The sequence below is a fragment of the Ambystoma mexicanum genome, chromosome 1p (assembly GCF_040938575.1).
Source record: "Ambystoma mexicanum isolate Mex_15411 chromosome 1p, UKY_AmexF1_1, whole genome shotgun sequence".
In the NCBI taxonomy this organism is placed as follows: Eukaryota; Metazoa; Chordata; class Amphibia; order Caudata; family Ambystomatidae; genus Ambystoma; species Ambystoma mexicanum.
Genome location: NC_090921.1, coordinates 1339413924 through 1339441208, shown reverse-complemented (window position 1 = coordinate 1339441208; position 27285 = coordinate 1339413924). Strand labels below are relative to the sequence as shown.

The window sequence follows — 27285 nt, the reverse complement described above, 5'->3', positions numbered from 1 at the left end:
ATTAGCGCCATGGTTGCCGCCGGTATTTTACCGAGTCCGCCATGGTGAATGGTGGAATTACCGGCCTATTCCAAGGTGTGTGGGGCCGGTAATTCCCCATGGCACTTCGCCATTCCCAGTTCTGCCCCCATAGGGCTCAATGGGAATGGGGAAGGCAGTAATTACGGTACCGTAATTACCTTCAAGGTCCCTTTGCGGGTCCCTACTTTAAGTTAAGGTCGGGAGCCGCAAAGGGACCTCGTAGTAAGGCGGCAAGGGTTTACCGGCACTGGTACCCTTACCGGTACGGGTAAACCCTTACCGCCATCCGTGTAATGAGGCCCATAGTCTCCTGTTAGGGTGAGGAGGATCTGGGTATCGTCAGCGTAGTTAGTGTACGAGATACCCAGGGAGTCGAGGATGAGGAACAGGGGCCTGTGAAAATGTTGTAGAGGGTGGGCGAGATGCATGAGCCTTGCGGGACACCGCATAAGATAAGAGTGGGTGAGGCTGAGGCAAGGTCTGAGAAAACTTGCATGGTCCTCCCTTGCAGGAAGGAGGCGATCCAGGCAGTGGCATTAGGAGAGGTTGGCTGTGGTGGAGATGTGGTGACATAGGACTTGATGGTCAACGAGGTTGAATGCCGCCGAAAGGTCTAGGAGGAGGAGCGCAGGTTTCCCCTTGTCTCTTGCATCGTCCATTTGTTTTTTTTAGGTCAAGTAAGGCTGTCTCAGTCCCGTGACTTGGGCGGAAACCTGATTGGCGTTGTTCAAGAATTTTGTTTTCCTCAATGAATTGTTGTACCTGCAAGTATGCTGCTTTGTCCAGTATTTTAAGAAGGAAGGGGACTGTGGTGATTGGTCGGTAGTTGTTAGGTGAGCAGGGGTCCAGGGAGGGTTTCTTTATGAGAGGGAGGACCCAAGCTTCCTTGAGGCATGAGGGGCCTTTGCTTGTGGCAAAGGAGGCATTCACAAAAGCTGCGAGGAAGGAGGTGAGATGGCTGGCGCAGTCCTTAATGAGTGTGGCTGGGCATTTGTCTCCTTTGCAATTAGATGGTTTGATGGTTTTCATGATGTTAATTAAGTCAGATTTTTTAATTTCTTTGAAAGAGAAGGAGTAAGATGCTGTTCAAGGTGGTGGCGCGACAGTGGGTGTGGGGATGTTGAGTGTTTGTCTAGTTGCTTGAACTTTAGTTTGGAGGGTGTTGAGCTTGCCGTTCATCGCTGATTGGATATCATCACACCAAGTTGTATCCTTGGTGAAATTCTGTGGTGTTGGAGTGCGTGTCTCTAGGTCTCTACAAATTGAGAAGATCTCTTTGGTATTGGATTGTGCTTCTTGGATTCTGGCTTCAAAGCAGATGGCTTTAGCATTGATTATAGCTTTTTTATACTCGTTTGCATTAGATTTAAAATCCAGTTTTTATTCATCTGTGCATGTGGTTGCCATAGGGTGAGCGCTGCCCACTTCTCAGAGCGGTGTACGAGGAGGTTTGGGGTGAACCATGCGTTGATGTGGCTGGTAGGTTTGGCCTTACGTGGTTTAAGTGGTGCAATGGCTTCCACAGCTGCTTTAATGGCTGTGTTGTATGATCTTGCTAGGATCTCTGGGTCAGCTGAGAATGGGGGGTCTGAATGCTGGCCCGTATAGGAATGGGATAAGATTACCCTTGGTGAGCTGCCTGGAGCTTCTGGTAAGTGCTTTGGGCAAAGGTGGCTCCGGCGTTTGTTTATTTCTGGTAGTGGGGATGTTGAAGTGAATAGCATGGTGGTCTGACCATGGGATGGGCCTGTTAGCCGTGACGGCGATAGGGCAGTTATGCTCGGCTATCCAATCCAGGGATCGACCCTGTATGTGCGTGAGTGTGGTAATGGTGTTAGTAAACCTGAGGGTTTCAAGTGCTGTGTTGAGTGCTTTGGCTGCAGGGTCGTTGGCTTCATTGAGTCCTAGGTTGAGGTCACCTAGTAGTATGGCTTTGGTAGGGTGTTTCAGGTTGTCGGAGAGGAGGTCAGTGAGGGCGGTTTGGAAGTCCCCTATAGGGCCAGGTGGTCGGTAGACGAGATGCAGTGTGATGGTGCAGTGGTCTGATAGTTTAATTTTGGTGAGCAACTAGTCACTGGTTTCAATATTACCTTGGTCAATTTTCCTGATTGCAAGGGAGTCTTTAGCTATAATGGCTACTCCACCCCCTAGGATAGTGCGGTCTTGTCTGATGATGGTGTATCCTGGTGGTAGGGCTAAAGATAGTGCAGGGCCTGATGCTTCATGAAGCCATAATTCGGTTATCATAAGGATATCAAGGTCATGGGTGGCTATGAGGTCGTGGATGTCTAGGACATGGGCGTTCATAAAACGTGCGTTAATAAGTGAACATTTAAGGTGTGTGCTGTTAAGTGGACTTGTGGTTTTGGTGATAGCAGGGGGACACATACAGCATCAGTAACAACATTGTAATCATGGCATGATGTCGGGCCCCCACCCGAGCACCCCGGTGGGAGGCTGGCTGGCGAACTCTGTCAGCGTGTGGAAATAAATCTCCACCGACCGTTGGGTGCTGGATGCCCTGGCCCATGGGCACACCCTGGAGTTCCAAATGAAGTGTCCACACTTTCCACCAGTGGCCAGGAAAGAAAACCACATTCCACAGCTACTTCTGTATGTACGAGCAATGCTGGAAAAGGGCGCGATAGAGCTTGTCCCGAAGAGACTCCGGGGCTCTGGAGTATACTCGCGGTACTTCCTCGTCCGAAAGAAGACCAGCGGCTGGCGACCCGTCTTAGACCTCTACCGCCTCAACAAGTACATAAAATCTCAAAAATGCCGGATGGTCACCCTTCAGCACGTTCTGGGACAGCTGGAAGAAGGGGACTTCCTGTCGTTAGACCTGGAGGATGCGTACTTCCACATCCCCATACACAGAGAACATCGAAAGTTTCTGCGCTTTGTGGTTCAGGGACGGCACTATCAGTTCAAGGCACTGCCCTTCGGTTTGAAGTCGGCACCAAGGGTCTTCACCAAGTGCCTGGCACCGGAGGTGGCGCGGCTGCGCCACCACGGGATCCACGTCTACCCCTATCTGGACGATTGGCTCATCCGATCTAAGTCAAGAGAACTCGCCGTCAACCACACAGCGAGGACCGTCGTCCTGCTCACGGAACTGGGGTTCTTGATAAAGTATGCAAAGTCCTGCTTGGTACCATCGCAGGACGCCCTGTTCCTGGGAGCCAGGCTCAACACAGTGGCGTGACTGGCTTCACCATCTGAGGAGAGGATAAAAGCCATCCTGGGCAAGGTACAACGGCTGTTGACCATGGACGTTGCCAGGGTGAGGTCCATAAAGTCACTGCTCGGCATGATGTCGTCATGCATCTACCTCGTGCAGCTGAGCAGGTTGCGTATGCGTCTGCTGCAGGCGTTCCTCGACGCCCGTTGGATACAAGTGGCAGGAAGCTTCGAATACAAATCTCTCTCAACAAGGCTTTCTGACGAGCGATCCGGTGGTGGGCACCCGCGCGCAACTCGCAGCAGGCCTGGACTTCCAGAAGCCAGCGCTGATGCGACGGCCCAATGCCACAGATCCTGCGCAATCAGGAAACGTTGACGACGGACGTCTCGCTGGAGGGATGGGGCGCGCACACCAGAAATATCCACGCAAGAGGCCTTTGGCTCCCGGAGGAGAGGACCCTGCACATCAACGTCCTGGAGCTCCGGGCCGTGTTCTGGGCCCTCCGGTCCTTCCTTCCATCCCTCAAGGGCAAAGTGGTACGGGTCTTCACCGACAACACCACCACGATGTTCTACATCCGGAAGCAGGGGGGGGGCACCAGATCCCCGGCTCTCTCCAAGGAAGCGCAGGATCTGTGGCATTGGGCCGTCACCCAGGAAATGTTCCTGGTACCCTTTCACCTGGCAGGAGTGAAGAACACCGTTGGCGACTCACTCAGCAGGGAGCTGCGCTCTTGCCACGAGTGGGAGCTTCGACAAGATCAGGTAGATCTCCTGTCCCGAAGATGGTGCAACCCCCAGATCGATCTGTTCGTGACGGCGACGAACACCAAGTGCCGGAGGTTCGCCAGCAGGTTTCCCCAGCCGGGGAGCATGGGGGATGCATTCTCCTTCCCCTGGGATGGCCTGTTCCTGTATGCGTTCCCACCATTGCCGTTGCTTCTGCGACTCATCAGTCAACTCAGACGGTCCCGGTGCAGGATGATCCTCATCGCACCGGCGTGGCCGAGGCAGATATGGTTCCTGGACCTTCTGGACATGTCAGCGTCCCCTCCAGTCAAGCTGCCGATGGGCGCAGATCTTCTCGCCAGGGAAGGAGGCGCGATCCTGCTCCACGACCCAGGATCGCTAAACCTACAGGGCTAGCTCCTGCAGCACTAGAGTTCTGAGGCTACGATATCCCGGTGGACTGCAAGGAGGTGCTTGCCAGGGCTTCCTCGACTCTTACGTTCTATGGACATAAATGGAAGAGGTTCTCTTTCTGGTGCCGTGCACAGAAGATCAACCCTCTACGGATTACGGCCCCTCAAGTGCTGCCGTACTTGCTGTCGCTGGCCAAGGCGGGGCTGGCGCATGCCTCCATCAAAATTCATGTAGCGGCTATCTCCTGCTACACCAGAACTCCGGGGCGGTCGTGGCTGTGGTCGCACCGCCTGGTGAAGGAGTTCATGAAAGGACTGTTCCGCTCGTTCCCGCCGGTGAAGGCCCCGGTCTTGGCGTGGGAGCTCAATGTGGTGCTGACCAGGCTCATGGGGCCACCATTCGAGCCTTTGCATTCGGCGCCGCTGAAATTCCTATCGTGGAAGACGGCATTTCTTGCGGCCATCACCTCCGCACGACGAGTGGGAGAGATCCAGGCCCTCTCCTGTAAGCCTCCGTATCTGACATTCCATGAGACGAGGGTAGTGCTGCGGACGCACCCCTCCTTCATGCCCAGGGTGCCGTCGGACTTCCATCTCAACGAGCCCTTGGTGTTATCTGTTTTCTTCCCGTCACCTTCGTCACCGGCTGAGAGGACTTTGCACTCGCTGGATGTGGCTAGAGCGCTGAAGTTCTACGTGGACCGCACAAAGAGTTTTCGGAAGACATCACAGCTGTTTGTGAACTTTGGCACTGTGAACCAAGGGAAGGCCCTCTCCAAGGCTTCCATTTCCAGATGGCTCTCCGGCTGCATCATGCACTGTCACCGGTTGGCAAACCGACCGTTGCCCGGCCGTCCGAGAGTCCATTCGACCAGAGTGATCGCTGCTACTACGGCATTCCTGTCTGGTGTGCCCCTGCTGGACAGCTGCAGGGCTGCTACGTGGAGGTCGATGCACACCTTCACAAAGTTCTACTGCGTCGACCGGGATTCCAGGGAGGAGTCCAGTGTCGGCCAAGCAGTGCTGCGCAACCTGTTCGCTTGAAGGTGAGCCTGTTGAGGTGGTAAGTGATGCTTAATGTTGAGTTGTTGAAATGCTTAATGTTGAGACTTGCCACCTCCCGTGGTTGTGCATGTGTGTACTGCTATGTATTCTTGTATTCATGAGCATGTGAATCCATGCCAGACCCCATGCTGTGGAAGGAACAAGTTACTTACCTGTAACTGTTGTTCTCCAGCATGGGTCTGGCATGGATTCACACGCGAACCCCCCTCCTACCCCTCTGCGGCTCTTCTCGTGGTCCTACTGCCACTTTACGTGCTACCAAATCTGAAGATGGCTGCCAGAGGAGGGGCTTAGGTAGAGGGCAGTCATTGGTTGGGGGCAGTATGACCCAGAGACCAGTGATTGGGTTATTAGTAGAAAGACAGTTCAGAAATTAAACTGAAACTGATTTTTTCTTTACCGAGGATTCCCAGCCTGACGATGGGGAATATTCATGAGCATGTGAATCCATGCCAGACCCATGCTGGAGAACAACAGTTAAAGGTAAGTAACTTGTTCCTTTTCTGTTCCCTAGGTGGTCTCATACAGGTGCGTGGATTTAAAATGCCTCTGAAGCCCCTCCACCTCCTTCAATTCAGGTCTACCAAAGTTCTGCAGTGGTGGCCTGTGGTAAACATAGTCCCTTGTGAAGTTCTTGGGGGGCGTGGTTTGGAGTCTCCAAGTTCACGGTTCATGTTGCACACTTCTCCGTTGCCTTGATACTTTCTGGCGGCTCTCTCGCTGGTGGGTTGTCTGCCTCTTCCTCTGTCGCTGGAAGGACTTCTGGATGTTGCAGGTCTAGAAGAGAAAAGACACTGGCAAACATTTCATATAGTAGGTATGGGGCAATCAAACATGGTACTTTGAGTGTGGGATTCGCCCTATATACGACATTGATGTATTTAGACCTATACTGAACTAGGCGAGAATCTGTAGTACCCAGAATTGGTGAAGTATAGGGAGGCCATATCCCATGATCTTACCTCCAAAGGAGGTCGTTCACTTCGGTGGGCAGTTCATGTTGAACAATGGTTGTCAGCCTTGGATTTGCGCAGCTTGTGGCTAGACCTGATGTCTGTCGGCATGGGTAGCAAGCTTGCATTGCCTAAGGCAGCGAAAAAACTGTCAAGGAGAAGGCCCGAGGGTGCCTGTAGTTCCTTGAGCACTGGCCAGATATACCTACAGGTCAGCCTAGTATCAGGGTTCGAACCCTACCTTGCCAATATATCGCCATCTTTTGCCCGCGCGCTCTATGTGGAATTTCACCTAGGTACATTGAAAGTGCAGAAATACACGTGCAGCTAGAGTGATTCCGATATTGTCACATGTCCAGTCCACAACCTTTGTGACAAAACAATTGTGCATTTTTGTATTGCTCTTCACTGGATATAGAGTATTGAGATCAAAATACCTCTTTATACTCACTGTTTAGAGCTGCTAAAATTCACCACACATACGAGGCAATGACTTTTTGTGGGGCGACTTTTGATCTTAATACTATTTATTTTACTGCAAAGTATATCCATCGTGCATGGTTGGTGAGAAAACGATAAACGCCTTAAGAGCTATCAATGCTATTGTGTCTGCATATATAATCTTGTATTATCGCTATAGTGTAATTATTTGACTTTGGCGGTTTCTTATTAGGAGCTCTAATCCTCCAGCCTATGACTGCCCTCGGTCGCCATATGTAGTACCTACTTTTTTTTAATTGTTGATGATTTGAATGTTTTTTATAGTGATTATTGGGCTTCATTTGCATGACTACAGACCTTAATCTATGTATTGTTGCTTTTGTTTTTGATATTGCTGACTAAAGACGAATAAAGCTTCTATGAACTGAACTGGTACTTTCATTTATAAGCAGGAACAAGTGTAAGGGGCAGAGACTGGGGCCCTCACACCCCTGCCACCAGGGCAGGAGGGGCTCTGGTAAAGACCCTGTTAGGCGTTCTGCCCCCGGTTGAGAGGCGGTCCCCATCCCATCTTGACAGGGTCATATCCCTGATCCTGTCAAAATTAGTACTGTTTATTTCTGTGAATATATTTATATTTCTGAGGCTTGTGGATCTGCTTAGAATCACATGCTTTGCATAGGCCAGCATCTCATGGTTTGTGCAGAGTATTACATTATCACTTGTTTTCAGAGTCGAAAAGGGCATCTACAGGTAACACCATCCCCACTGTGATGAATCAGGAGTATTTGTCCCTTCTCCCCAAGCGGTAGCCACCCACTTTGCGGCTTGGGAGGTGAGTCTGCTCAGCAAGACCCTCCCCAGAGGCTTGGGCAAATGGGATCTCACTGGGAGTGACTCTGCCTTAGGGGACAAGGACTCCCATTCCCAAAGGAAACTCCCCATGCAGGACACTTTGTCTGCATTCTTGGGACTGCCTTGCATCCAAACCCTGGTGTCCTCCTTCTGTTTGGCTGTAGGTAATGTGGAAACCAACACGTTATGTGAAATTAAAGGTGATATCACTTTATAAAGAAATGGCTATGAAAACAGGACGAGGAGGCCCAAACAGAGGAGAGAGAGAGAGAGCGGTACACAGGGGAAGCCCCCTGATTGTCAGAACGCCAAGGACAGGCGGAGCTGAGAGCAGCCGTGAAGTCGGCTGTACTCTGAGAAGCAGAGAAGGCAATTCGGAGGCACCGGCAAACCTTCTTAGCAGACGGCATGAGTACTGTTGTCAGGACCGAATCTGAGGAAGCGTCCGAAGAGGTGACATCACCACGGACGTGCCACGGTGGGTCTGGAGCCCTCCTAACTACGCCAAAGCCTGAATAATAGGAAGCGAGGGAAGCTTCCACCTGCTGCCATTCGTGAACGTGGAGAGCTACAGAGAAACCGAGACCGGAGCAAACAAGAAGCGAAATTGAATAGAGGAAATTGGCCTACCCGAAAGTAAGCCGAATCCTGCAAAGTCACCCGAGGTTGATGCAGGTACGGAGGTATGTTGGAGAAGCACACGACCGTCGGGAGGACGAATAATTAAGCAAAGAGATTTTGATACATGTATTAACAATAACGAGTGAGCGGAAACAGATATCTGAGGAGATATTCAAAAGCCTAATGCAGGAAAAAGGTTGGGAAGCGTTAAGAAAGTGGAAACCACTATCGTGGGGAAGAAAGAGTAACCCCCAAGAAGTGATTTCAAGAGAGACAATTGTTAAAGAGTGGGGAGACCCCTGTAAGAAAAGTTGTGAAACGTATTGTAAGTTAGGAGTACAAAGTGAAGTACACCAAGAAAGAAGGAACTTGGAAAAGCCATCTCGGAGGTGGGGCACTTAATAAACTAGTATTTCAAAGCAACAACCCAGAGCCAAAGGAAAGTGTTTAAGAGACTATATTCAAGAGAACAATATTAAGCGTCATTTGCTCATGAAAACACAACCCACCAACAGTTGGGAAAAGCTGCAGGAGCTCTTGAAAGAGACATTTTCAGTACCAGAGGAGATCATCATAGGAGTAGTTTTGTGATGCAAGGGCAATGTACTGTCTTCCATGGGACCATCCTGAAAATAGCTGTCATGCTTGTCACTTAAGACCAAGACACTAAAAGAACGTTGTACCAAATGTTGGACGGCCTATTTGATGCAGGCTGAGGCATCCATTGAGTCATCCCCTGCAGCAGAAAATCGCAAAGCTGACAAGGACAGTGTTGGTTTCGAAAAGTGAAACCGAGGACACCCATCAGCCCATCACAGCCCCCAAGGTGAGGGTTCCCTTTCAGATATAATTAATAAAGGAATAGTGCTGCATTCACCTTCAGACAAGGAGGAGTTTCAGATTCCTACAGCCTCCACTTCCACTGCATGGACAAAAGAAAGATTCTAGAAGACCATGGACGAAACTCCTCATTCATGGAGTTTTTAGAAAAACATCCACTGAAAAGGAAACGCACTGCAAGGGGACAGTATCCCTATTAAAAAGCCACAAATTCCGAGCATACCCTTAGAGGAGGAACTCATTGGCACAGAAGATTACTCAGAAGAGGAAGGGACTGTCGAAGAAGATCTTGAAATAGAGCCAGAGGAATACCCTACGCCAATTACGTCATCCCCCACAGATGACCAGGGCCCTCATTACAAGTCAGACGGTGCACCATGGTGCTATTAGCACCATGTTCCATGCCGGATTCCGCCATGGAGGATGGCGGAATTACCGCCCCATTCCAAGGTGAGTGGGGCGGTAATTCCCCATTCACCATTTGCCCTTCCCCATTCCCATTTTTGCACCATAGGGCATAATGGGGATGGGGAAGGCGCTAATTACGGCACCGTAAATTCAGGTCGCTTAACGCCTTGGACTTTAACGCCTGCAAAAAGCAGGCGTTAAAGTGTGAATCAGGCGTTAAGGATTAATGGCGCCGACGGCGCCGTTAAACTCTTAACGCCTGACTTGTAATGAGGGCCCAGGAGTTATACAATGACCTTTCCACTGCAGCAGAACATCTCGAAGACGACGAGGACGACGAGGACAGTGTCAGTTTCAAAAGTGAAAGCGAGGAGTACACCAATAGGGAATCTTACCTTTCCCAACAGCCCGCCCCCAACCCCAGAGCGCAGGCGTCAGGCCTATCTGTGGAGACCACTCCTGGCGACAAGAGGGTTGCCCACATAAAACAAAAACACCATTCACAGAAAGGCCGCTCAAAGATGACAGTCGAAACCTCAACACCGGCAGCACTTAAAATCGAGGACACATGGAAAACAACACCGGCTCCTTTGTCGTTGGCACTGAAACATAAGCCGGAACCAAAATGCTCAGCCGTGGAACCCTCCACACTCGCTCCCAAGTGTTCAGAGGCCTTAATACATACTTCTTTGATGCTGAAGGATGGATCCGATAAAAAAAGAACATACACACAGGATTATCTGAAAGTGGGGGTTCCCTTAAATTATGGAAAGGGCAAGTGCAAAAAAAGGTTTCACCTAATTCTGCACAACATTGCTGTGAGATGTTCACTAGGTAGATGTATGTTCTTTCTGCTGTCTTACTTTTTACTCACCATCACACTAACATTGCTTGTTATTAGCCTACCCCTTATTATATTATACTCCTAAAGCATGTCCACAGAATCACACTAATGAGAACACACCAGGGCCAGATGTGTCTGTTATTGCTGAATATGTTTTATAGATGCCGTCTTTGACTGACCGTCATGTTAAATGTGGCACTGCCTGCCTTCATATTGATATTGTTTTGAGCTTTGACTGGGAATTGTGAATCATACAAGTCAAAGATAGGCTATTTCAAAGTGAAAATATAAGTATGCGCAACATAGATTCCTTTTCTGCCTTAATGCTGCAATCAAAACCGTTGATAATGAGCAATGGAAAGAGCACAACACCAGACCAGACATTGTTTAATTTCTTACCAAGAAAAGGGCGTGCCATGTTGCTAACATGACAAAAAGTACACTTTTCTAACGAAAATAAAAATATAGCATCTTGAATGGGTATTATCTTTATAGATAGCCCAGACTTCTGAGTGATTTGAAGAGCACAAAGATAGCTTCTTCTAGCAACAGTTCACAAAGGTTTTTAATCATGTCGTAATAAAGGACTAATTGAATTCAGCAAGTGATTTAATGTTTTTAGCTCTCTTTTCTAGTGTCATAATCCTTTTGAACTATTTGTGATTAATGTGCAAAATAAATGTGTTGTTTCTGCAGAGTTCTTCTACCCGGTCTTGCAGACAAATTTCTGCCCAGTGATCTTAAACCTGGACTCTTTCAGCACCTCCGGAAGATTGGAGAAAACAGTAAGATATTTTATTGGGCATTCTTCATTGAAGAGTCATCATTTTTCACACCTAATCATACATTTGTAGACTTTTTTTTTTAATGTAGAATTAATCTGCTACAGATCATCAAGCCATCCACAATTCTGTCATCCAGTGGTTCGGTCCAAGCCAGTGTTTGTAAAAATCTATAATTGTAATTTTCCATTAGGGCATGTCTAGAACAAGACTTCGACCTGGAGTTTTCTGGGGGGGAAGTTGATTCCAAGCAGATTTTTTTAAAAAGGACCTCAAAGAATGCGAGTTTGAGGTTGAATATTGGTTCATTAAAATATAGTGACAATTCTTCAAAGAACGATAAAGGGCATGTTTCTATAGGAGCCTAAAAGGAGTCATTAAAAGAGTATTGTTATTGGCTGAAAAAAATCATATCAGCTTTTGAATACAAAGGCAAAACATTACTGTACAAATGGCAACCTTTTAGGCAATCAGTCCTGACCCAGGTTTGACATCCATCGTCTCGGGAAGTGTAAGGCTGGAGAGATGATGCAAGAAGATCATAATCCGACAGAGCCGTGGTGGCAGTACGATGGCAGATGGTCTGTACTCTGAGCCCCCAAGGACTGGAGACGGGCACCAGTGTCGGAATCGAGGCTTAAGAATTTGGGAGAGGCTGCTGGGTTCTTTAGAAATGGTCCGAGTTCAAGGGTGCCGTCATTAAAGGAATCTTCGGGTTTTACAGGTCGTGGTTCTGACACCTGCTCTGGGTGCTGTACCCACATTCCCTCGGCAAAGGAGGTTGGTTGCAAATGTCCAGATTGTCAGCAGATCCACAAGAGGCAACTCCCACAGTGCAGATCCGTCTTACTCCGGTCGGGACAAAAGACTTCAGGACTGGAGGCAGAAGTGTGCTTTGATAAATAATAGCTCCAGCAGTCCAGGTTAAGATGTCCCACCTAGAGCAGAATACACTGCTCATTTCTAGCAATGCAGCAGGGGCACCCCCTTTTGTCCTAGTTCTCCAAGCAAAGGATACAGAAGCTAACCCGGATTCACACATGGCTGCATTGGCGGAGAATCCAACTATTTCCACAGGCTTAGAGCGAGGAAGAGCTTGAGACAAGATTCCCCTGCATGGGGAGCAGAGTTTCACATAAGGAAGACATGGAGGATGTACCACAGGCTCAGAACAAAGACATTCATCAAAGCATCCTCCTTAGCTACTCGGCCCTTATTACAGGTAGGTTCCAAGGAAAGGCTTGGGATTCTCAGAGATATGCATCCACACAAGGCAGGAGGCTGCCCTCAAATCACCATTTGCGCAACATTTACATTTTTCGCGCCCACCCAAATAGTGCTGGCCAGCCAAGCTCCATTTTCGGGACACACACACACAAGCATGTGAATTGAGTCATCTAAGATACCCTCATCAAGTTAGATCCTGTTGCCACTTTCACAAAGGGTCGTTTGTGGGCTCTGGGAAGAGGCCACGTACGCACAAATGGCCAAAAATGGCACCTCTTCACAGTGAACAACATGCAGAATAACCACAAAAAAGGATCTCACCATGCACCCTGTGCTAGATTTGTGCCCAGCGAACAAGTTTGTCAAACCTCAAAAGTTTTGTATGGTCACTTTACAGGAAGTAATCCCCCTGTTAAAACATGGGGATTACATGGCACCACTAGACCTGAAAGATGCACACTTTCATATTTAAATGTTGCCAGCGCACAGAAAATACCTAAGGTTCATGATAGAGGACAAGCACTATCAGTTCAAAGTACACCCCTTCAGCATTGCCTCGGCACCAAGGGTGTTTACAAAGGTACTGGCAGTAGCGGCAGTGCACCTGCGCAAACGATCCGTCCCGGTTTACCCTTACCTCGACGACTGGCTCATAACAGGGGAATCCTACGAAACATGCCTACTGAACACTCAGAAAACAATAGACTTCTGATTCAGCCTGGATTTCTCCATCAACAAGAAGAAATCCAGACCCCAGTCAATTCAAACAGTTTCTAGGGGCTCTAATTCGGACATAAGACAGCCTCGTCTTCCCCTCCAATGAGAGGGTCCAAAACATGCTGTTTCAGATCCCTCAATATGTAGCCAGTGGGGAAGGGACGGTACGCAAGGCCATGCGACTGTTAAGAATGATGGTGTCCTGCATTTACTTAGTTACTCACGCGCATCTGCAATGGGAAGATCTGGTAGTTGTCTCGCCAGCCCTCGTTCTCTCTCTGCAGTGGTGGTCGAGGGAAAATCTCTTGAAGGGGAAAACCTTCACCACCCCCACAGTAGAAGCCACTCTCACAACTGATGCATCTCTCATGAGGTGACGGCGCTCGGCGTGTGGTCCCCACAAGTAGTGTCCAACCACATAAATCTGTTGAAGCTATTAGCGGTATTCAAAGCACTGAAAGCCTTTCAGACACAGTTATAGGGGAAGACAGTCCTGATCTTGACAGACAGCACCACAGCCATGTACTACCTGAACAAACAAGGTGGCACACACTCTCCAGGGCTATCCAAGCTGTCCCAAAACATTTGGATATGGGCTCTCAAACACAGGATGTTCCTGTTGTCCCAACATGTTCCACGGGAACTCGATCTTCTGGCAGATATGCTCAGCAGAGATTTCCCACTGCCCTTAGAGTACGAAAGGCGACTAGACGAAGACATTGGGCCTCATTACGATTTTGGCGGTTGCCTTGCCGCTATTGGCGGCATGGTTGCCGCCAAAATCAGGTCCGGGTTCCCAGAATGGAGAATTACCGGGCCATTCCGAGTTCGGAGGGCCCGGTAATTCCTCCCTCCAGGAACCCGGGCCCGGACCTTCCCCATTCCCATTTCAGCCCCCATAGGGCTGAATGGAAATGGGGGAGGGAGCTAACAATGGGCCGATTACGACTGGTAAAACCAGACGTGCAGAGCGGGTCGCGCAAGGGGACCTCGTAATGTGGCGGAGTGGTGTTAACAGGTCTGCATCCTTTTGCGGCACACGTTAACCCATTCCGTCACTCTCGTAATGAGGCCCATTGTCTCCGTTTTCACAGAATGGGGCTTCCCAGAGAACGACTTGTTCGCAACCCTGGAGAATGCTCAATGCCAAAATTACTCCTCCAGGTACCCACAGAACCGCTCCAAGGGGAAGGGGAACGGGCTCTGGATAACATGGTCAGGGAATTTGTTTACGCTTTTCCCCCCCGACTCCCTTACTCAACAAGATTGTGCACAAGATGCACCAGGAACCAGTCACCATGATATTGGTGGCACCCATGTGGGCCCGCCAACCCTGGTTCTCTCATCTGATGGAGATGTCCCTTTCCCCTCCTATGAAACTGCCCTGCCCGTACAACATGTTATCACAGGACAGGGTAGAAACGCCTCACCCGTGCCTGCAAACCCTGAACTTTGCGGCCTGGCTCCTGAGGTAATAGAGTTCGGACACCTTGAACTCCCTCAGAGATGCATAGACATACTCAGGGAAGCGAGGAAACCCAACACCCGATACTGCTATTCCGGTAAATGGAAATTCTTTATCTGTTGTAATGCCAAGGGCGTCAATCCCATTGACTGCTCTCCTACGCACCTTGTATTGTACCTGACCCACTTACTGGATTCAGGCCTAGTCTTTAATTCACTTAAGGTTCACTCAGCTGTTCTCTCAGCCTACGCTACGTCACAACAAAGAGTGTTGTGGTGGAAAATACCAGGTATCAAGGCTTTCATGGAAGGGGTTAAGAGGATACATCCCCCCATTTCAAACCCAGCTCCCAGATGGGATCTAAATGTGGTATTGACCAGGCTCATGGGGTCCCCTTTTGAGCCTATACACAAGGCAAGTCTAAAAGACCTTACCTATAAGACAGCCTTCCTAGTGGTTATCACTTCTATAAGAAGGGTTAGTGAACTACAGGCCCTTTCAGTTCTAGACCCTTTTGTTACAGTCCACAGGGATAAGGTGGTTCTGCGCATTCACCCTAGGTTTACACCTAAATTCATTAAAAAGTTCCATGTGAACCAGTCCATAGAACTACCAACCTTCTTCCAGAAGCCATCTAACATGGCAGAAAGAAGCCTGCACACACTAGATGTACTCAGGGCAGTCATGTTTTACCTGGAAAGAACTCGACCACTAAGAAAGACAAACCAGTTTTTCATTTCAGCGGCAGCAGGTAGAGAAGGAGACCATGTCTCCAAATCTACTATCTCAAGGTGGATTGTCAAATGCATCACACTCTGCTACATTCTTGCTAAGAGAGAACTGCCCTTCAAGCCTAGAGCACACTACTCGAGTACACAGGGGCATCCATAGCATTCATTGCAAAGGTTCTCCTAGAGTCCATTTGCAAAGCGGCAACCTGGAGTCCTTTACACACCTTTACAAAACACTATTGCCTAGACATTCACTCTAGGTCTTATTCTCAGGTGGGACAAGCAGTCCTGAGACATCTTTTCACTACTGTTCTTTCTCACAACCCACCTCCATCTCGGGTACTGCTCGCTAGTCTATGCACAGCATGTGATTCTAAGCAGATTAACAAGCATCAGAAGACATGCATTACTCACTGTAATAGCATTTCTGATGATTGTATCTGCTTAGATTCACATGCGCCCACCCTTCCTCCCCGCTCGGGTGGAAGGAACATAGACGTCTTACTACTTTCTCTCTTTATGTACTCACTCACAATAGCCTTGGGCTCTCTCGTGGCAGAAAAAATACAATCGGAAGGATCTCGGGACGTGAGGGATTTTGGGTACACTACATGTCACGATAGGGATAGTGTTACAGACACGCCAATGCCGACGTCCCCTTTCGGTCCCCGAAAGACAAGATGCAATACTCCAGGGTTACCACTGGATGTCGGACCAAATGCACAGCATGTGAATCTAAGCAGATACAATCATCAGAAATGCTATTACGGTGAGTAATGCATGTCTTTCTTAGTGTACTGAGGGATATTGCCTTAGAATGCCACTTCCTGTGATGTCACTCGGGGGCGGGGTCAAATGACATCACGTCCGCGACCCCTGGCATTTTGGTGAAATGACGTCCCTGCATGTAGAGTTGCTATATGGTCTTCAAACATTGCGTTGTTCATGTTCTTTCAAGCTAAGACATAGCAGCACTTTCTAGAGGCCGGATATTGTTTCACAATCTCCACAGAACGCAAATCTACAATAGATTTGGACTGAAAAAACAAAACATCACTTATATGTAACATTAGTTCTCCAGCATGGGGTCTGGCATGGATTCACATGCTCATGAATATTCCCCGTCGTCAGGCTGGGAATCCTCGGTAAAGAAAAAATCAGTATCAGTTTCGTTTCTGATCTGTCTTTCGTAGTAGTAACCAATCACTGATCTCTGCGTCATACTGACCACAGCCAATGACTGCCCTCTACCTAAGCCCCGCCTCTGGCAGCCATCTTCAGATTTTTACTGCACGTTCAAGTGTTGGGATCCTCGTGCTATTGCTTTCGAGCGTTAGTGCTATTTTCACGTTTTTTCTCAAAAACTTTCTCTTTTTTCGGTCGAAAGAGCCTCAAGCTCCACCGTTTCTTCATCCGATCAACGGGGACCCGTGTCAGATTCTTCTACGCCCCTCAAGGGTGAAGACTTCGTCGAGCCACGCTTTTGGAGGATTGCAGAAGTTTCTCAGGCCCATCTCGGACATGGCCCAGGAGAAAGGAAGCTCGACGCCCGGAAAGCTGTTCAGGGTCTGCCCTGGATGCCAGCTTCAGAATGTCTTTAAGGAGGACGAACACTCCCTTTGCCTTTACTGCCTACATGAGGACAAGACGCACATGGAGAAGGACTGTGCATTTTGCGGTAATACGTCGGAGCGGACCATGAAGGACCGCCATCAACGTCTCGCCAACTGGCTGGAAGGAAAGAGCCCATCAGGCGAGAAGAAGAAGAAGTCCGAGCGGTCTTCTAAGACCTTTGAGGGCGCCCCGGCGACGGGGGTCCAACAGAAGGCCAAGCACCGCAAGTCCGCTGGCACCGGGAGCGCCGAACGGTCGGGCTCTACAAGCGCCAGGCAGGGCGCATCCTCCCCGGCGCCATCAACCACGAGCCAACGCTCTGGCTCGGGTAAGAGGAAGGCCGAGCACCCGGCGAAGCTCCTGGAGAGACCCCGGTCGAGCTCGAAGGCCCCATCGGAGGAGGAGCGAGGCGGTGACCCTCCCCCCAAGGAGAAGGCGGTGAGCGCACCTAAGGTGGTGAAAGCCTTGATCCATCCGGCCAAGGCCTCTATCGAGACAGTCGCGGCGGCCCTGGCTCAGCCTGTGGAGGCTACACCAGTGGTGGCGACCTCGGGGCCCAGAGTCTCCATGCCACCGCGGAGGGAGTCCTCTTTCATGCCCATCGACAGGACCCCCGTGAAACCTCCGACGGAGAAGAAAAAGGGGGGGCAGGAGGTCGTTGTGGATTCGGCCTCAACCTCTGAGGAGGAGCTGATCGAAGTCTTAAGCCACGGCGTTGGCGTGGAAGAAGACCAGCCCGTCGGAGGGGCCCCGACGTAGGAGACGACGAGAATGTCAAGGGTTCCGACGGGGCTCCTGACCGCCCGTCGGACTCCCCTCAACCAGTGCCGAAAGACAACTCGGCGGCCATTTTGTTGCCCAAGGGATGTTTCTGGTGCCGTTTCATCTGGCAGGGATAAAAAACACCATCGCCGACTCGCTCAGCAGAGAGCTGCGCTCGTGCCACGAGTGGGAACTACGACAGGATCTAGTGGACCGCCTCTTCCGACGGTGGGGCACACCCCAGATCGATCTGTTCACGACGGCGACGAACTCCAAGTGCCGGAGGTTCGCCAGCAGGTTTCCCCAGCTGAGGAGCATGGGCGATGCTTTCTCGTTCCCCTGGGAGGGCCTGTTTCTATACGCGTTCCCTCCATTGCCATTGCTGATCCGGCTCATCAACCAGCTCAAGAGGTCACGGTGCAGGATGATCCTCGTCGCACCTGCGTGGCCGAGGCAGATATGGTTCCCGGACCTTCTGGACTTGTCAGCGTCCCCGTCAATCAAGCTGCCAGTGGACGCGGATCTTCTCTCCAGGGAAGGAGGCGCCATCCTCCATCACGACCCGAAGTCGCTGAACTTGGCTGGACTGGCGCACACGTCCATCAAGATTCATCTTGCTGCGATCTCCCGATACACCAGAACCACGGGGCGGACGTCTTTGTGGTCTCATCGTCTGGTGAAAGAATTCATGAAGGGACTGTTCTGATCGTTCCCGCCGGTGAAGGCTCCGGCCCCGGCGTGGGAGCTCAACGTGGTGCTGACCAAGCTCATGGGACCTCCGTTCGAGCCTCTGCACTCGGCTCCGTTGAAGTTCTTGTCGTGGAAAACAGCATTTCTTGTGGCCATCACCTCCGCACGAAGAGTGGGAGAGATCCAGGCCCTTTCCTGCAAGCCCCCGTACTTGACTTTTCACGACACGAGGGTAGTGCTCAGGACGCACCCCTCCTTCATGCCCAAGGTGCCGTCGGAATTCCACCTCAACGAACCCTTGGTGTTGCCTGTTTTCTTCCCGTCGCCTTCGTCGCCGGCCGAAAGGACTTTGCACTCGCTGGATGTGGCTAGAGCGCTGAAGTTTTACGTGGACCGCACAAAGTGTTTTCGGAAGACGTCACAACTTTTTGTGAACTTTGGACCTGTCAATCAGGGGAAGGCTCTCTCAAAGGCTTCCATTTCCAGATGGCTCTCCGGCTGTATCATGTACTGTCATCGGTTGGCAAACCGACCACTGCCTGGCCGTCCGAGAGCCCATTCCACCAGAGCGATCGCAGCTACCACAGCGTTCCTATCTGGTGTGCCCTTGCTGGACATCTGTAGGGCTGCTACGTGGAGGTCGACGCACACCTTCACGAAATTCTACTGCGTCGACCGGGATTCCATGTTGAGCCTTTGCCACCTCCCGTGGTTGTGCATGTGTGTACTGCTATGTATTCTTTATTCATGAGCATGTGAATCCATGCCAGACCCCATGCTGGAGAAGGAACAAGTTACTTACCTGTAACTGTTGTTCTCCAGCATGGGTCTGGCATGGATTCACATGCGAACCCTCCCGCCTACCCCTCTGCGGCTTTTCACTTGGTCATACTGCCACTTCACGTGCTACCAAATCTGAAGATGGCTGCCAGAGGCGGGGCTTAGGTAGAGGGCAGTCATTGGCTGTGGTCAGTATGACGCAGAGATCAGTGATTGGTTACTACTACGAAAGACAGATCAGAAACGAAACTGATACTGATTTTTTCTTTACCGAGGATTCCCAGCCTGACGACGGGGAATATTCATGAGCATGTGAATCCATGCCAGACCCATGCTGGAGAACAACAGTTACAGGTAAGTAACTTGTTCCATTTGAAGCTTGATATCTGGTTCAAATTCAGAGCAACCCACCCTTCCTCCACATGGGAAAAAGTGTTAAAAGTATAAGCCTATCACAAAACCCCCCCACACATGAACATGAACATGCACACATGCTAGATAAAACGAATGAAAATAATAATCTAGCATAGAGTTTGATATATGTGGCATTATCGACGTCATGACATAGGGTCAGATTCTCAAAGCTTTTTGGAGCGCAAGTGAGGATATGCGCTAGTCCGTATCCTCACTTGCGCCAAAAAAGTGACAGCCCAAATCACAGAGTGCATCTGAATGGCTGCATTTTAGATGCTCTCATTCAGTTGTCCTTTTTTCCCCTTTGCACATTTGTGCGTATAACGGGTCATTCTAAAACGGCCACAGGAGGAGGTGCAAATTATGGCAGGGTCATTTGTGACCCTGTCATGATTTGTTTTTGAATTGTGACACTGCAGCTGACACGCTAACATTTTCATCCGTTTTCCTTTGTGGGCCCATATCTGTGAAAATGCGCTTCCAGCAATCACGTGGTTGCTGGAAGCCTGTCATGCATTAGTGTCGGAGGCTTGCTCCATCACTAATGTATGCAAAGGGGCTGGACAGCACATCTTTGCGCCACTGTCCAGCCCCTCCTGAAATGCACAGGTCACCTTTGAGAATAAGGTAACCTGAGCATTTCTAAAAATTGCACAAATGAAGCAAGCACATTCTCTGCGCTCCTTTCATTTGCACTATTTTTTGTGATTCTGGCCCATAGGTTTTTAAACATTCATAGGAAAGATTTTCTTTTTTCTGTTTCTATGGAATCCCACCGCCCACAACTTTTTGCTTTTGTTTTGTACCTGTTCTGACATTTGGTGGCACATGAAGCTTTGTTACTTCATTTGCCTAGCTAAGCTCATCTGTTTCGGGGACACTGATCAGTCTTTATGGTGATAGAGCAGGTTGTCCATTTAGACATTAACTTTTTTATTTTACACCTTACAGGTGCGGTTGGGACACTTGGTGTCTGTGTAGCTTTGTTTTACATAACTTTGTGGTTACTTGCATGATGTTTCCAAGCCTGGCTGGTGGCAGCAGATCTTTTTCTAATATGTTTCTTTTAGTTCTCGTGTGCACTTTTGCATTTTATCACTTGCCTTTTGCCAAAATGCCTTTTAGAGTACCATACACATCCATGCCCAAGTGTGACTGTTGCTGGGCAGAAGTGGTGGCCAAAGGCAGTCCAGAATTGGACAGACCCTGCCTGTTTGAATGGTGCAGATCCTTACCATGCTGGGTGTTAGATAAGAATTAGTGCAGTCCAACTGGTATAGGACTACACAAGACTTATCTCTTGGTATTGGGTAACCCACCTTTTAATATAGAGCTGTACAATGAAATCAGTAAATACAAGTATCCAATTAAACACTTACAAACAAAAGTTATATAATACATTATTTATTTATACACAAAGATATTTGAAGCATTCTTAAAAAAGCACTAATTAGCTCTAACATTAATCTCAAGTTAGGATTCAATTCAAAAAGTGAATAATAAAGCAGGTGAGTAATTTATTCCTATGTTACACATGTTCCAGCACCCGGAGGTGATGTCACTTGAGGCCAGTATAGCATTTATATAGTGTCACCTTTGCAATATTGAGTTTTTCAAGGAAGGAAAGGTTAGGGTTAGATCAGAACGGACTGATAGGTTATGAGAACAGTTAGATTCTCCCAAAGGGATGCAGGCACTCTATTATCCCAGAATTAAAGTGTTCAACATTTAAAACCTGTGAGGGAACAGGCACTTCCAAAGCCAATAGGTTCAGAAGGAGGCCTCTAGGGAGCCAGGACAGCCAAAGTAAATGGGCAAAGGTAAAGTTCTGATGCTCTCCCTCTTAGAAAAATGTTCTTAAATAGTCAATGTTCAAAAGAGAAATTGCAGCAACTCAAGAGGAGTCACCTTTTGAAAGCACAAGCTGTAAGGCCAATGCAGGTAAGTTGAGGTCAACTTGGTGTAGGGTTAAATCGCACTCCCAAAGATAGGAAGCACCCCAAATGGCAAAAGGATAATGCACCTCAAGACCCAAAGTACCGTTGAAATGAAGAAGTTGTTCCAGCTGGTTGCCTTCATGATGCAATGCAGTAGACCCTTGTTCCTGGTCCTTGGTCGTGGTGACGAAAGGGAGGACGTCTGGCGGGCTCCTGCAGCAGCACTCGAGAGAGAGAGGGACTCGGCAGCAATGGATTTCCGTCAATTCAGCGGCTCTATGAGGTTTTGGTGCCCTTTTCTCAGTGCCAAAAAAGAACGAAAATCTGTGGTTAGGATTTCCTTGATCCCTCAGTTCTGGGCTCTGGCGAGGGGTCTTTGGACGTGGATTTCTGGTTTCTGTAGGGTCCTCTGGATGCCCACGAAGATCTGTCCGGATTCAGACTTTGGAAGACAATGCACTCACAAGTGGTCGAGTTACCCCCGGGTATTGGGCGTCTGCAGCCTTGGAAAGTCCCTGCAAGTCAGGGGTTGCACGAAAATAGTTTGTCTCGAGGCTATTTGGTCCCACCAGCCTAAGGGAGGAAGTCGTCCTTTACGGGTTTTTAGGGAGAATTCTCATAAACGTGCTAATTCCCTTCACCTTAGAGACCCCCAGCAACTTTGCTGGATTTTGAGGACTTGATATCGAGGACTTGATTTCTTTTCCTGGAGAGAGTGTGAGTCTTTTTTCCCACTTCCATGTATTTTGATGTGTGTTTTACTCTTGTGTTGTTTGATTGTGGAGTTTTAGACAACTCCATAGGCATCATCTTTTCATTTGTGTCGCATAGCACCCTCAGTGCATTGACACAGGGAAGCCTTTCAGGTCGTCCCAAGGTTTAAATACCTTCTCTGTGATAAACTACTGTTTCCCAGAGAAAGTAAAGTGAAATTGACTTTACTAGTCTTTCCAAATTCCTAGACCCAGCCCACACTGGGCCTCATTACGACCCAGGCGCTGGACCATGGTGCTATTAGCACCATGTTCCATGCCGGTCTCCTGCATGGTGGATGGCGGAATTACCGCCCCATCACAAGGTTGGCGGGGGCGGTAATTCCCCATTCAGCATTTGCCCTTCCCCATTCCCATTTTGCCCCATAGGGCATAATGGGAATGGGGAAGGCGCTAATTACGGCACCGTAAATTACGGTTGCCGTAATTAGCTCCAAGGTCCCTTAGCGGGTTGGATTTTAACGCCTGCAAAAAGCAGGCGTTAAAGCCTCCAACCCGCTAAGGGACCTTGTAATCAGGCGCTAATGGTTTAACGGCGCCGACGCTCTTTACGGCGCCGTTAAACCATTAGCGCCAGGGTCGTAATGAGGCCCACTATCTTACAATAGAGTGCTGGAGGGATTACTTAGTATCCCCTATGTCTAGAAACTCATGTAGCAGTCAAATGCTACCCTTTCCTCTCGAAATGGCTGGAGGCAGTGGTTTTACAACAAACTACGATGATTTTTCCCGACCGCGAACACCGGTAGCGTTTAATCGCGGGAGCCATGTTTTTCAAGATGCCATCTGAGCCTTCTTTGTTTAAACGGGTCCCGGTCTTCTTTTTTCGCCATTTCTTTTTGGAAAGGTCCTTCTAGAGTTTGTCTCTGCGCGCCAAACCAAGTTTGGTCCCTTTGTTCCTACGCCTTTGGCGGACTTCAGGACTGAAGACCACCTCTGGCGCCCGAGTGTCTGAGGCGGGCAGGAAGTGAGGGAGGTGCTCGAAACCCCCTGTGCTTAGTCTCCTAGGAGACCCAAATGCACTCTGGCGTGATTGGCTGGCTGACTGTCTGGCAAGGACAGCCACCCTGCTGGGTGAGTGGCAGCTAGGCTGGAATGAATGGGAGAAAAAGGCGAGTCTCTTGGCTTGGAAGGAGTCGACCGCTGGAACGAAAGAACCGAAGACGAGCTGGAAGAGGACAGCTGGTGCAACTCCTGGACCGTTGGTTTGCCCGGTGAAGCCCTGCTGCAGATCCGAATCGCCAAGTTCATCTTGACAGAGAAGCCCTTCAAGGACGACTTCTCCCTTTGAGTTGGTGGGGCCAATCAACTCGTAAGCCACTTGGATACCATTCTCGGAGCAGGTTGTATTTTCCTCAGAGTGCTGCAGGAAACCGAATAGCCAGGGAGAAGGACACCAGTTTGTGTGCTTGACTACAGCTACCGGAATTGAAGATTTGCCTTTGCCAGCTTTTTCGACCAGTCCCTGTGCAGTGCAGGAGTCCTCCCTCTTGTCCCCACGACTGAGGCTCAGGAACAGCGAGATCTGCAGGAACTGCCAGGAACAGGCGTCTTCAGCTGCATCTTTTTCTTCATTATAAGGTACTGTGAAAACCCGACCGAGAGAACTTACTTCTCACTGCGAAAGTGCTTGAAACTTTGGCAACTTGCAGGCCTAGTCAGTTTGTGACCCAACATATGAACCTTTCTTTTACAAACTACTTATGAGAACTTTGGCAAAGACTTTTCCGTTTCACTTCCAGAACTGCTTTATCCTATACAAAAATGTAGCCCATTGACTTCAGCCTAACCTATTGCATTGAATCAACTCCTCTGGGGAACTCAAACTGTTTGACCTGTCTAAGAGCAACTGTAATATTTGTTTTATTAACTTATGCCTTTTTGCTCCTCCTTCAAAGTAGTTTAAATGCCTCAGATCCTGATATTGTGAAGTACTGAAGTTTATTTTTGTGTGATATAGATTGCCTCCTTCAATGTTTTATAACTGACTTTGAAATAAATTAATAAGTGTTTTACCAAGAAACCTTGAGTATAAGAGTCTATTTGAATACTTGTAATTATAGACCTCTGTGTAACACCCTTACAGCTCACATTCCCTCTTGAGATAAGCCTGGCTGCTCAGCAACGCCACCACAAAACTGTGTAGTACAGACTTATAGCAAAGGTTGGTTTTGCTTACACCTGTAGTCCTAGTTGTGTGTAGTGGTCCCAAAGGGTACTGCATACAGACTTTGCCTAATACAGGTTTTCCCTGTTGATTCGAAAACGGGGTCAGCACAGCTGCAGGGCTTCACCGGGCACTTTGCGGTCCAGGAAGTTGCTGCTGGCGTCTTCTCTTGTCTTCTTTATTCATTTATTGCATTTGTTACACACCCAAACTCAGGGGTATCACGACGTAGGTTGCTTAAGACATCACTTGTTACAAGCTTAGGATACTAGATACATATTTACAATCTCAGTTACAACATGTTAAGGCCATTGACGGTGCTAGTTAGGGCCTTAGTCAAATTTGTCAAAGAGACAGGTTTTGATAATTGACTTAAAACGCTGGTGAGATTGCTCATTTCTAATGAATGCTGGGAGTGTGTTCCAAAGCTTTTGTGCGACTACTGGAAAGCTAGAGCCTTGGGCCCTTGTGTTCTTGTAGCCCGGAATGTTCAGGTGCGTACTGGCGCATGATCTTAGGCATTGGGTTGAGACCTTTTGGGTTATGCTGTTGTTCAAATAGGAAGGGGCGTTGTTAAGGATGCATTTTTGTGCAGTAATCAAGGTCTTGAAAAGGATTCTAGCTTTGACAGGGAGCCAGTGGACTTCTCTTCGAATATGATAGATGTGATCATTCTGCTTTAATCCAAAGGAGGCTCGTAAGGCTTTATTTTGGAATAGTTGCAGTTTGCCAAGATTTGTTATCGTGGCACCCAGTAACAAGATGTTGCAATAAACTAGTTTTGAGAGTAGGATGGCTCGAGCTAATGTCAGGCAGATCTGGGGTGTGAGGAATTGTCTGCTGAGTGAGATGTTTTGTAGTGTAGTTGGTGGAGGATGACAAGGCATTGATTTGTTTAGTCATGGAAAGGTTAGCATCTAAGTAGCCGCCTAGTGTTTTTACTTGTTTCAGGCCTGGGATGGAAGTACTGTCAATGTTTATAGCAGAACAACTATCATCTAGATTTTTTAGGCGAGAGGGGGAGCCTACAATGAGACTCTGTTTTCTCATCATTCAGACGTAGGCTATGAGTGGCCATTCAATTTTGGATGATTGCGTAAATCTTGTTGATAGTGGTGGTGTCTTGTTTGTGGTCCCCAGTAATAGGGATCAGTATCTGGGTGTCATCTGCGAAGTTCGTGTAGATGACTCCCATGGTGTCAAGTACTGCAAATAGAAGTTTAGTGTATGTATTGTAAAGTGTAGGTGAGAGGCAGGTGCCTTGACGCACACCTAGCGGTACTATGAGGGGGTCCGCAACCTCATCGCCGATAAAGACTGTAGAGGTGCGTTTCGACAGGTAATGCTTCTGGGGAAAAGTGAAAGTTTTCGGACAGTGCAAGGCATAGCTTGTTGTGATCTACCAGGTTGAATGGCGCTGATGGGTCGAGTAGGAGTAGGATACCTATGTTACCTGAGTCTCAGATGCTGTATTTGTATTTTTAAGTCAAGTAATGCTGTTTCGGTGCTATTCTTGGGTTGAAAAGCCAGATTGTCTGGCTCCTAGCAAGTGGTTACTTTCCAAGTAGTAATTGTGTTTGTGTGTAAGCTACTCGGTCGATTATCTTTAGTAAGAATGGGACAGTTGTGATGGTTTGATAGTTGGTGGGGGTCGTAGGGTCGAGGGAGGTTTTCTTGAGTAGTGGGGTAACCCAGGCTGATTTAATGCTGGACGGGACTGAGTTGGAGGTGAATGAGGCATTCATGAAGTCAGTAATAATGGGCACTAGTGCTGGTGCATAAAGTTTGACCAACCAGGCGGGGAAGCTATCGCTTTTGCAATTGGAGGGTTTAAGAGTGGAGATAGTGGCCAAGATCTGTTCTTAGGATACTTTGCTGAAATTGCATTGGGATGCAGTGTTAACAGGGTTATCGCTAGGTAGGTATGAGGGCATACTTTTGCCGGCTAGAACTTTTCTCTTATTCTTTATTTTCTCTTGTAATGTGGCAATTTTAAATGCCAGAGCGTTTTGAATAGTAGTGCACCAAGCTTTGTCTATGGGCAAGTGATACTGTGGGGAAGGTTGATTCTAATTCCCTGAGTATGGAGAATAGTTCTTTAGTGCTGGACGATGCATTAGTTATACTTGTATTGAGAGAGTTTGCTTTGTGTTGTACCACAGCTAATTTGTAGTTTTGTTTGCTAAGACGAACGCATTGGTTGTTTTAGTAGAGGGGTTCTTTTTATTGAGGTACTCTAGTGCTCTTTTGTTGCGGTGTAGAAGTAGGAGTTCTTCATCGAACAAGATATTTGCTCGCTTCGGTTTGTGTGCAATTTCGGAGGTGAGTGGGGCTACAATGTCGAGCGTTGTTTTCAGGCAAGTATGAAAGCGGGTACCCATACTGTCAGGGTTGGTAGCGTGGGAGTGAGTCTTTAGCGCATCTACTAGTAAAGGTATGAGGTTTTCTGCCGTGAGTTTTCAGGTATTTCTAATGGAGATAGGGCTGTGACTGGTGGGTGGAGGGGCCTGCTCCCTAGTGGTGAGGAGGTCAAAAAGTATAAGGAAGTGGTCAGACCAGATAACTTCTGAGATGGATTCTAGGTTTATAGTTACGTTGGACGTGAAGATCCAATCAAGGATTCTGCCCTTACTGTGTCTGGGCGAATTGACAATTTGAGTAAAGTGCATGTCGTGGAGGGCCGAGGTGCGAGCCACGGCTTTGAAGTCTGTTTTATTGTCAAATACAAGGTTGATATCTCCTATGATAATGAATTTGATAAGTGGTTTGAAAAGTGGGGTGATAAGCAAAGGGATATCAAGGTCGGGATTGTTGGTGTTATTAGGTTGTCTATAAATTGCTTTGGATGTTGTC

General features: G+C 48.6%; 1 protein-coding gene across 1 annotated transcript in view; it reads left to right on the top strand.

Moving 5' to 3' along the window:
- The window catches only part of LOC138454024 (sacsin-like), a 465635-nt gene that overhangs the window by 402154 nt on the left and 36196 nt on the right, over positions 1 to 27285 (top strand). The window contains exon 7 of the mRNA XM_069607010.1: positions 11070 to 11158. Coding sequence (XP_069463111.1) covers positions 11070 to 11158 — 89 coding nt within the window. The remainder of the gene's footprint in view (positions 1 to 11069; positions 11159 to 27285) is intronic.